The sequence below is a fragment of the Podarcis erhardii genome, assembly GCF_964252035.2.
Source record: "Podarcis erhardii genome assembly, chromosome: 5".
Taxonomy (NCBI): domain Eukaryota; kingdom Metazoa; phylum Chordata; class Lepidosauria; order Squamata; family Lacertidae; genus Podarcis; species Podarcis erhardii.
Window position 1 is genome coordinate 8,497,707 of NC_138509.1, and position 12,171 is coordinate 8,509,877.

Here is a 12,171-nt window from a genome sequence, read left to right on the forward strand (position 1 = left end):
CATGGTTATAAGCCCATACCTTATGTGTTAAATGCCTGAGGCCTGTCTGTGTGAAAGATAAAAGAAAACAAGGAGGAAAGGAGAGAATGTGGCCGCGTTGTTTATTAAGAGCAGCTATTTCAGTGCTGACACTGCAGGTTGTGCGTTTAAAAGCTCTCTGTTCGCATTTTCTCAGCATGCCAAGATATGCTGAAAAACTGGCCACTGAAATATAAAGCAGGAAACACATATATAGCTTTTGAAATTCACTTCTTTGGTTACATAAAAAGCAGCCAATTTCCCCCCCTCTCAAACCCTGGCATCTCCTATGTTCCAAATGTTTCTCTGCTTCTTTTAACATTTTAAATGCTGGCCAGAATACACATTGGTTCTCAGGCAAGGGGACAAGAACAGTTGTTTTTCAAAAAAATTTACTAAGGCCTACAGGGGGGAAAAACTTATTGATCCCCCTGAAGATGGAAATGAGCAGTGGGACATGCTTCTGAGAAGGCACTGGCTACAGTGGTTCCTCGGGTTAAGTACTTAATTTGTTCCGGAGGTCCATTCTTAACTTGAAACTATTCTTAACCTGAAGCATCACTTTAGCTAATGGGGTCTCCTGCTGCTGCTGCGCCGCCGGAGCCCGATTTCTGTTCTTATCCTGAAGCAAAGTTCTTAACCTGAAGCACTATTTCTGGGTTAGCGGAGTCTGTAACCTGAAGCGTATGTAGCCTGAAGCATATGTAACCTGAGGTACCACTGTACTTGAGTCAGAACACAAAGCCTTTTCCCAGACTGAAATGGTGAGGGTTAAATACTTCTTACTAGAGCAATGCGACCAATGTGGCCAAAGTCAGACATACGAACTGAATCAGGATGATTTGCAGTGTACACAGGATGATATCCAGGGCTGGCCCACCCATGAGGCAAGGTGAAGCCACTGCCTCAGGCGGCAGATTCCATTGTCAACCTTTCTCTCCTCATCTCTTGTTTCTGATGCATCTCTTCCCTGACCCCATCTTCCCTGGGGTGGTGGTGCCATTTTTTGGGTCTGCCTCAGATGCCAAAATATCTTGGGCCGGCCCTGGGGTATACTCATGGATCATGATGGGCTGTGCAACCCCTTTTGGCAATCATGAGTAAAAAGCAATAAGTCTGATTGAGTGTCTCCAGAACAGAAACAAAAAGAAACAGTCACCATGTATGGAAAACACCAGAGTGGGGAGTGGGGGGGGAGGGGAGCTGGACTCCACTTTGACAGACGGTATCTTCTTCCAATCCAGGGCCAGTCTTTCTCTCCCCACCCTCTACTCTCTATCATCTATCTATCTATCTATCTATCTATCTATCTATCATCTATCTATCTATCTATCTATCTATCTATCTATCATCTGTCTATCTATCTATCTATCATCTATCTATCAATCACCTATTATCTATCATCTATCTATCTATCTATCTATATCTATATCTATATCTATATCTATATCTATATCTATATCTATATCTATATCTATATCTATATCTATATCTATATATCTATCTATCATCTATCTATCTATCTATCTATCTATCAATCATCTATCTATCTATCTATCTATCTATCTATCTATCTATCTATCTATCATCTAGCTATCTAATCTAGCTATCTATCATCTAGCTATCATCTAGCTAGCTAGCTAGCTAGCTATCATCTATCATCTATCTGCCACTCAGGCAAACCTGCAATCCTGTCAGTAATTTTTAATTTCAAAAAAAGCTTAAGGAAATATAGTTGTACCTTGGATCCCGAAAGCCCTGGAGCTCGGACGTTTTGGCTCCCGAACACCACAACCCCGGAAGTGATTGTTCCGGTTTGCAAACTATTTCTGGAAGCCGAACGTCCAATGGGGCTTCTGCAGCTTCTGATTGGCTGCAGGAGCTTCCTGCAGCCAATCAGAAGCCGTGCTTTGGTTTCTGAACGTTTTGGAAGTCGAAGGGACTTCCGGAACGGATTCCGTTCGACTTCCAAGGTACGACTGTACTGGGTTAAATCCCATGGGCAGAGAGAAGGCAGACCTGCTCAACATCTACTTTGCCTCTGTCTTCACCTGAAAGGAAAGCAGTGCCCAACCTGATGATAACAGAATAAACAATGCAAGGATTGGTGATCTGTAGCCCAAGAGATGAAAAGAGGTGGTACAGGAACACCTAGCTAGTTTAAATGAATTCAGATCCTCAGGGCCTGATGTGCTGTATCCAAGGGACTAAAGTTGTACTAAAAGAGCTTGCAGATGTAATTTCAGAAGCTCCTTCTATCATTTTTGAGGACACACAAACACAATTTGAACAGTCCAAAGATCTCAGAATGCATTCTATAAACCTTAAGACAGGAGGCCAGCCCACTATTTTTAATTTACTGCTTCCTGGAAGACACACATCAAAAACATATAGAAGCTGCAACAGAAATGCCAGGCATTTTTTTTTTATTTTTTAAATGATGTATTATCAGAAACTTCAGCCTAGCCATCTTTGGCAAGCACCAACTTTGAGAAACACATTTAGCAGTTTTCCTCCTTCTGGCCACTAGGTGGCAACAAACATGTAGCATTCAAAATCCTACACAAACTATGACTATAGTAATAAGACATAGTTCAGAGATGTACAGTATGGGACCACTGTGTAGGTCTTGGGTTTGGCTGTGTAGAGACCTAGTAGATATTGCCTGTCTCTCTCTCACACACACAGCATGCAGTGGCTGAAGTGTAGAACTACTGACAATTAGGTTGAGGTGAGTGTGAATCTATCCTCAAAGTGTTTATCAAATAAGTCACGGGCAGATCACTTTGTGCGCCAAACTGGAGAATGCTGTGGACCACTCAGAAAAGCTCTGAAGGACAGGACTGTGCAAGGCAATGGCGAAAAGGAAGGGCTACGTCTTTGCTGCAGATGTATCTTCCTCTCTTCTTCTTCTTCATCTTCTTCTTCTTCCTGGTCAGCTAAGGACTTGGCTGAACCCGTGTTCAGTGGGAGAAGGTGATTAGGAGTGATCATACCAGCTGCCCAAGTTACTGCCATATCTCACAGAAGGACTGGGGCTTTGACAGAAGCACCATTTGCGTCAACTGAAAACCCCTTGGGCTGGACTGAACTACTAGCAGAAGTCAGAACCAAGCTTTCCACTAGTGCAAAGGGGGCTTTCTGACCCTCTCTTCCCCCATGCATCCCTTTTCCTGCCCCCTCCCCACAAACTTGGCTTGGGTGGTGATGGTCAGGAGAAACTCCGCAACAGGGAGAAGAGAGGAGATGCTTCCATCTGGTCAACTTAAATTCTTGCCCTGACAGAACAATATCCTTAGCACTATATTGAGTTCCTCACATGACCCGGATCCACCAGCCAGGGGAGAGGGGAAATAATTTAAACAGGTCCATGACCTTTGTAACTTTCTTGGGAGAAAAGCAATGACAAACCTAGACAGCATCTTAAAAAGTAGAGACATCACCTTGCCAACAAAGGTCTGTATAGTTAAAGCTATGGTTTTCCCAGTAGTGATGTATGGAAGTGAGAGCTGGACCATAAAGAAGGCTGATCGCGGAAGAATTGATGCTTTTGAATTATGGTGCTGGAGGAGACTCTTGAGAGTCCCATGGACTGCAAGAAGATCAAACCTCTCCATTCTGAAGGAAATCAGCCCTGAGTGCTCACTGGAAGGACAGATTGTGAAGCTGAGGCTCCAAGACTTTGGCCACCTCATGAGAAGAGAAGACTGCCTGGAAAAGACCCTGATGTTGGGAAAGATGGAGGGCACAAGGAGAAGGGGACGACGGAGGATGAGATGATTGGATAGTGTTTGTGAAGCTACCAGCATGAGTTTGATCAAACTGCGGGAGGCAGTGGAAGACAGGAGTGCCTGGCGTGCTCTGGTCCATGGGGTCAAGAAGAGTCGGACACGACTAAACGACTAAACAACAACAACAAATGACCTTTGTAGATAGAGGTAGTTGCTGCAAGGCTCTAATCCACACTAGGGAGAAGGCTGGCCCAAGACATTTTGCCGCCTGAGGTGAACCGCGGAACGGCAGCTCCCTTCCCAACAGGGAAGAAGGGGTGAGTGAAGATCTACATCAGGAACAAGGGAGAAATCTTTCAACTCTACAATTCTATGATGCTGTGAAGATCTACATTGGGATCTGCTGGCCCTGTGGATCCTGCTGCCTGGGACGCTGGACCCACCTTGCCTCATGGGTGGGTGGTAGGGAATGGTGCAAACCTTATTGCAATACGAATTTAGTGTAATGTGCCACTGAAATTGTTGTAGTAATATTATGGCATGTGTTTATAGAAAACTTCAACAATTTTATTTTTGGTTTCCTGTTTCTTGTTTAGTCTGTTTCTTGGATGCTTCTCAAATGAATTTTGTATATAGAAACAGTGGAAAACGTATGAGCTGAGATGAATAAAGAACGTGTGAGTGAGATTTCCTATTCAGAGCAATTGCCATGGCAATATGATTTTGGGTGGTGGTGGTGTTAAATTAGCTGTGCGTGTTCTGTATCAGCAAAAAATAATAAGAAGAAATACTGTTATTAGTAGCAGATGCTTAGTCAGGGACCCTTTTCTTGTATTTAGTCTATTTTGTGAGTGTTTTCAGATTGGTTTGCATCATTTTTGATCAGATGGAACATTTCAGCCTCGTAGTACACAACACTAAATTAAAATGAAATATTTTATTATGCTTCATTATAATACTTTCTTACAATACAACAAGGATATTTTCCTCTTACTTCAGATAGGTTTACAGCTGACTCATCATATTTAGATAATGTCTCTCTAGCAGTTATCTGAACAGCTGTCTGCTACACAATATGACTAAGCTGCCCAGATTGCCAGATATTACTGATGTGATGAGCATCCCCTCAATTCCTTCATCCAAGTCATTTATAAACACGTTGAAAAACGGGCCCAGGACAGAAAGCTGCAGTTCCCCACTTGTTTTAATTTTTTCCAGAATTATGAGGAATCATCAATGAGTATTCTTTGGGTTCAGATAATATAGCATTAACTCATACAAAGATTTCCTTTACAAACAAGAAAGAAATATAAAAATATTACCCACCTGTGAGTTCCATCATTAATGAGAATAAAGGTTCAATAAAGTCTTAGATGAGCCAGACATTTGCATATACTGGTGACACCATCAATGAAACATGAGTCAGCAATATGATGTGGAGTGATTTTTAAAAATAAGTTATGCAATTCTAGGATACATCATGAATAGTGTCCAGGTGGGTTAATTATTTACTAAGTAATACACTTCATTTCAAACTCTGCAGTTAAGTCACAAGCCCTCCTGCTATTGACATCTTTTGAAAATTCAGTTTTGAACATAACTGAGGATTCAACCATTTCTTTGTCAATGTTGTACAAAGTACTCAATGATCTATTTGACAGTTCTCATCAAACAATTACAGGAAACAGACTTAGGTACTAAAATTGAAGAGGCTGCCTGGGACAATTTATGGGCAAAAAAAATCCTTTAAGTTCAGTGTCAACCCGTATTAGGAAAAAAACATTTTAAATTAATGTATAGACAGCCTTTGACACCTTTAAGATATAGCTACATAGGCAAAGCATCCTCATCGATGTGCTGGACAAGTTGGTACAACATTCTGCATGTGGTGCTTATGTGAACTTGCACAGCCATTCTGGGAAAGAGCATTTGAGGAAATAAGCAATATTGCAAATTGGCATGTGAACAGTAGAATATTCTGGGTTTGTTCATAATATTTAAAGGAGATTGGGTCAAACTGCATGACTTCTCATTGCACAGAACTAGGATGGACTTAAGCACCTATACACATGATGGCAACAGAATGCATGGACAATTGCCTCATCTGAAAAAATAACAAAAAGTGTACATGCTTTGAGTGGTGCAAATGATGCGGACAATTTTGTTGATACTCAAGCCAAGATTCCACTGACAGGCATCCACCAAACTTGCAAATAAGCTTATGGCAAATTTTGATAAACTAATCTTTTATTGGGGAGAGGGGAGAGGGGAGAAACTCTATGTTTTGTTGATATTTTGTGGAACTTTAATTTAAAAATTCCGTTAAAACCCCCCCTCAAGTGTCCAGATCACAAGATGTTCAGGCCTCACCTAAACTGCTGTGTCCAGTGCAGAGCAAAGGCAGTTGGGAAAGGCTGGGTTGTATTCAATGAAAGATTACTCAGAGCTGAGCCATTGACATTAATGACCACGGCTGGTCATTTAAATTGGTCTTCTTTGAGTAAAAGTTGGTTGAATACAACTGACATCAACAACCTGGAGGAACAGAACCAATGGGCTCAGATTAGGAAAAATTTCCTAGCACAAGTTGTTTGACAGTGGAACAGGAAGTTGAGGGACTGACATTTATGATATATTTTTTTAAACAGAGGCTGGATGACCACCTATCAGAAATGCTGCAGTAGCGGATTCCCTGCACCAGCAGGAGGTTAGACCTTTCAATGATTCTTTAGATGTGCTGCCTTTGAAGTCTCTTTGGAAACTGCAACTAGCTCAGCATGCATGTTGCTACTCCTAAACCAGTTGCTCTGTCTATTTCTGAGCCCAATTCAAAGTGTTGGCTGTGACCTTTAAAGGCTTAGGACCAGGGCACCTGAAGAAGCACCTGTCACCATATGTGCCTTCACATATATTGAAGGCCTTCTGTGGTGCGCCTGTCCTCTGAGGCAAGGAACTCTGGCAAGTGGAATTGTCAATAGTTTGGAGCAATAGAGGTGACCGGGGATAAGTGTGTCTGTGCTGTACAACTGGACTGAAAAAAACATACTTCGTTCTTAACCTGAAACTGTTCTTAACCTGAAGCACCACTTTAGCTAATGGGGCCTCCTGCTGCCACTGCATCACCGGAGCACGATTTCTGTTCTCATCCTGAAGCAAAGTTCTTAACCTGAAGCACTATTTCTGGGTTAGCAGAGTCTGTAACCTGAAGCGTATGTAACCTGAGGCGTATGTAACTCGAGGTACCACTGTAAACTGAACCAAGGCTGCTAGGAAAGCAGTTGATTAACTATGACCCACTGAGGCTCTGAATGGATGTGTTAGTTAAGCATGCGCCATGCTTTAGGTGCTTATTTTGGATGCTTCACTTGGTGCACATTGGGGCAGCCATAAGGTAACAAGTGAGTTCCTCAAAGGAATAGCTAGAATCTGAAGGTTTATAGCCAAATACAACATTTCCGTTACTTTGCCCTCCATGTTACTAATTACAGTGGTGCCCCGCAAGACGAATGCCTCGCAAGACGAAAAACTCGCTAGACGAAAGGGTTTTCCGTTTTTTTGAGGTGCTTCGCAAGACGAATTTCCCTATGGGCTTGCTTCGCAAGACAAAACCGCTAATAGCCGCTAAGCTGCGCTTCGCAAGACAAAAAAACCGCAAGATGAAGCAACTCGCGGAACGAATTAATTTCGTCTTGCAAGGCACCACTGTACTTTTCTTCATATTGGTCATATAGGGAGAGTGGTAGTCCTTGTTGACCAGCTTGGTGCCGAATGCACAGAACACCAGAGATGAAATGTCAGCCAAAATGGGAATGGACTATTATGGAACACGTGTCCCTATCATTAGCGATATGCCTCTAGCATTGCTAATTCCCACGGGAGTGTTTCCATAACCAAGTCCCACAGTCATGGTTGGAAGTTTTATTTTTCCTTTGCACAGAAAATAGCATGGCCAAAAGATGCTTGCAACACAACACAGAGTGTTATGGCACTATTGGTTCAATACCTCAAAGAAAGTAGAAATGACTTTATAACTTGATCTGACACACACTAGTGACAGCCATCCATTTCAAACTCCTTTTGAAATGTACGAGAAGAGAAATGCCAGCTGTATCCGTTCCTTTATCACAAGAAGTATTTCGTATTTTAGCATTGCCCAGGCAATTCTCCTCCGTCTTGAGATAAGTTGCAATGGCAGATAATAGAAGGCTAAAACTTTAGAACCAGGTGGAGAAGGAACTTAATCAATGAATGGTCTGCATGCCAGAAGCCAAGGTAAATGGTCAGTCATTCTATGAGGATGAAATAGAAAAGGGGCGATCAGCTCCTGAAAAGAGACTAAATGGGTATGATAACATCTTCTCTGAATTCCTGAAGATCATGGGAAAAAGCAGAAGACAATAGCAATCCACTTTCCTATCCAAAGCCATTCAGGAAAATACAAAGAGTGAGAAGTGTCACAGAGAAAAGGATAAATGGTTTGAGAAGGGAGGGGAAAAAAAAAATGCTCGGCCCAAGTTACCGCTCTGCTGTTGATGCTCGTGATTTGCCAGCACAAATTACTTAGCCTTATTAAGAGTTTGAACGCAGATTAAAACTGATACCAGGAATGCCTTCGGCACAACCCGCGGCGCTATTTCACTGCGCGTGGGATTGCGCCCCAGGAGGAGCAACGGAGCTGCTGCTGCTGCGGCTTCGCAAAGGTAAGACCGATATTTGAGTTGCTGAGAAACCGAATTTCCCTCCCATTTGTTTTTCTTGTGTTGGCAACGAAGAGCGGTTCGCGGTCTTGGGGGTGAGACTGAGGATCTCCGAGGGGCGCGCAGCTGCCTTCCTCCCCGACTGGAAAAGGATGGGGGGGGGCTTCTAGGGTTTGGATTGCAAACTCCAATGAGTTTGCAATGAGCTCCTAGGTCTAGGATTGCATTTCAGCAGACGCACAACAATGCAAATGTACCGGAGCGAATCAGAAAACCGAATGAATACAACCTCCCCCGCCGCCCCCGGACTGGCAACGCAGAAGCCCAGACGGCGCGGAAGGGATGGAGGAAACCTGGACCAACGTGGATCGCCAACGTGGTGCCCGGGGGCGCCTTGGGCGCAGGTGGGTCGCCAGCCCCGGGGGAGGGGGGCGTGGCTCCTTCCGGGAGGGCATCGCCTCTTCGCAGCCGCCCTAGCTGTCCGCGGGCCGGGCAGAGGAGAGAGGAACAGACGCGGCGGCATCTTCCTGGCCGCCAAGGGGGTCCTCGGGGCGCGGCGGCACGCGAAGGGTTAAGCGCGGGGCGGGGCGGCGGCGCGATTGGTGCGAAGTTTGGGGGTAGGCGGGGCGGTCCAGAATCGCCCAGCCTGAAGGGGAAGCCAAGCCCCGCCCCCCGGCTCCCCCCGGCCCCCCCCCGCGACGGGACCCTGAGGCGGACGCAGCCCGGGCGGCGGCGGCATCGCTCCCTCCGACCCGCGCTCGCTCGCTCGCTCGCCGGGACCGGCAGCCCTAGCCAGCCCCGCCGCCGCCGCCGCCGCCCCCTGGGTCCCAGCGCCCCGAGCCGGTGCCTCCCTCCTCCGCCCGCCCGGCTCTCCTTTGTGAGGAGAGCAGCCGCGACGCCTGGTCCGACAAGTGCGCGCCCAGTCCGGCGGCTGCGGGGACTCGGGGCTGCCGGCTGGGCGTCGCGGCACATGGGGCGAGCGGGAGGCGGAGCGGCGTGAGGACGAGACCCCGCCGTCGCCAGGTACGAGTCCGGAGCCCGGGAGCTGCAGCGCCTCCAGGGGAGGGAGGGAGGCAGGCGGCGGCGGCGGCGGCGGCTGCCCGCGCGGTGTCCCAGGTGTCCGCGGCTGCTCCCGTCGGGAAAGCGGCAGCCTCCTTCCGAGGGGAAGCGGAGTCCCCTGCGGGGAAAGCGGGAGGGCGGCGGCGGCGGCGGCGGCGCCGTCGGAACTGCCCGCTGCCGGGCGGGAAGGCGTCGCCCCTGCCGATGGCGGGCAGCCCGTCGGCGGCGGCGATGCCGGTTGCGGATCGGGGCAGTGTCCGGACTCCCCACCCGCGAGGGTGGTCGAGCTCCAGCCAATTGGGAGCAGGCTTGAATTCGATCAAGCTTGGAAGTGTCTTCGCCAAAGACACGTGTTCTTACTGTCGTGGGGATGCTGCGCACGTGTATCTTCGGCCCCCTCCCCGCGCGCGGCCCCTCCGGCGTTACAAATTTGTAAGGTAATGGCAGCGTGTAATTATTTGCTTTGTCGGAGGCGCGACCCGGAGTGGTGTGTTGTGTGTCCCGAGGGCAGAGAACGTTTAAATCGGGGAGTTGACAAGAGGGAGGAATTCGGCGCGTGGGGGGAGAGCCGGAGCTGGAGCGGGATTCGCGGCCGTGGATGGGGGGGCGCGCGTCGGTCTTTCAAAAACAAGAGTACTGCTGCTGGAGAAGTACTTAAGAAACGAAACGATTTAAATCGGGCCGCTTCGAGCTTCAGAGAATCCGCGTGTTACTCGCTGCTGAAGACCGTCGGATGCAAAGCTGCACTGTTAGCAGCTATGCAGAAAAACAGCTTTTCTCTATTAGGGATACCCCTCTTCTCTTTTAAGAAGCGCAAGGGATCTTTTTAAGGGCAGCGCTGATTATTAGTGTAATTAGCAGCTATGCAGAAAAACAGCTTTTTTCTATTACGGTTACCCCTCTTCTCTTTTAAGAAGCGCAAGGGATCTTTTTAAGGGCAGCGCTGATTATTAGTGTAATTCTTTTTGGAAAAAAACACATACAGTTTAATTGATTGTGTGTTTCTAAAACCACGGCAGTGCGTTTTGATCTTTACTACTGACCACTTTCGTTCTTTTTAATTCTGATATAAAGTTTTGAGTTCGGTATTTGATATTTACAGCGCTCTCTCTCTCTCTCTCTCCACCTCCCCCCCACACTTTCCCTGCTCTCCTATTTCCAGGTTGGGAAGAAGAACGAATTGGAAACTAGAGACAATCCAGCTTTTGAAATGGAAATTCAGTTTGTGCTGCTTTTTGTGGGCGTTCTTGTGTTTGCTGATTCTGTGAGAGGTAAGCAGAGAGGGCCTCAGGCTGCCTGCAAATGGTTTGTGCTCTGTATTTTTGCCCCATTGGAATACATTCTGCCTGTGTGCATTTGAATTCCTTCCAGAGACCCTCTAATAATATAATGTTCCTTGTTGCACAGAAAGCTTGCTTTCTCTTTGCAAATGGGGCATTCTGTCTCACAGAACTATTATACTCTCTCTTGGTCCTTCTTTCCTGCCAGGCAGGTGTGCTCTGGGGGGGCTTTCCAGTTGCTGTTATTTCTTAGGTGTGAAAATACGCAGTTGGCTTCCAGTTTTCAGTCTGGAGTAAAAGGAAAACAATTGCATTCCTCGGTGGATCAGGAGAGCCTCTCCCCTTCTGTAATCTCTCCCAGCCGGGCTCTGTGTATTCCCAATAGCGCTAAACTAAACAAACAAATCCATTAAGTTCACCCAAGTGACAGGCAAATGACAGTTCTCAACAGCTAGCACATATTTTAGCACTGGGGTTTCAGTGTGTGATCAAATTCCCTTAAACAGGTTGCATTACCATACGAGGGAGGCTGAGGAAAAACAATAACCAAGGAAGTAGAGTGTATAATTCCTTATAAAGAATAGAACTTAACAGAGGAACAGTTAGGGGAGCTGTCTCTTCCTTATCAGAGGGTTGGAGCAGTCATGTTGACGCTAAGAAATATGGGTAACCAAAAAATGTTTTTCTCATTTGACACATAAAATCCCCTGTTGAGAGCACTGTTCAATTAAAGCCACCTTAACTAGGTATTTTACTTTGTGTACTTTTGATGATGGGTACAAGCACTGGTTCATACCATTTCAAGGTAGGTGCCAGAACTCGTGATAGATGTTGATAGTTCTGAACTGCACCCGTGAGCTGCGGAAATAGGGAAGAGTCATAGCCTAATGGAAGCATCTTGAAGGAAGGGATGGGGGAAACTGCCTAAACTTTGGAGAACCACTGCCAGTGAATTTGGAAGTACAGTGGTACCTCAGGTTACATACGCTTCAGGTTACAGACTCTGCTAACCCAGAAATAGTGCTTCTGGTTAAGAACTTTGCTTCAGGATGAGAACAGAAATCGTGCTCTGGCGGCGCGGCAGCAGCAGCAGGCCCCATTAGCTAAAGTGGTGCTTCAGGTTAAGAACAGTTTCAGGTTAAGTACGGACCTCCGGAACGAATTAAGTACTTAACCCGAGGTACCACTGTACTGTTTAGATGAACCAGATATGACTTGTGGAGGAAGGGAGTCAAAGCCTTGCTCCAAGAATTAGTGTCCACTTGATTAATGTGTGTTTCCTCTATTGTGCTCATTCCCTAGTATATATCTGCCATTTATGCTGCATGCCTTATGAAAAGAAAATAGTATATGACTTTGAAAGACCTGAAGGTCCAGTCACAGTAC

General features: G+C 46.3%; 1 protein-coding gene across 1 annotated transcript in view; it reads left to right on the top strand.

Moving 5' to 3' along the window:
* The first annotated feature begins 9,453 nt into the window (after positions 1 to 9,453).
* The window catches only part of FGFRL1 (fibroblast growth factor receptor like 1), a 175,908-nt gene continuing 173,190 nt past the window's right edge, over positions 9,454 to 12,171 (top strand). Inside the window, exons 1-2 of the mRNA XM_081860981.1 lie at positions 9,454 to 9,469; positions 10,668 to 10,776. Of these exons, the coding sequence (XP_081717107.1) occupies positions 10,716 to 10,776 (61 nt within the window). The 5' untranslated portion in view covers positions 9,454 to 9,469; positions 10,668 to 10,715. The remainder of the gene's footprint in view (positions 9,470 to 10,667; positions 10,777 to 12,171) is intronic.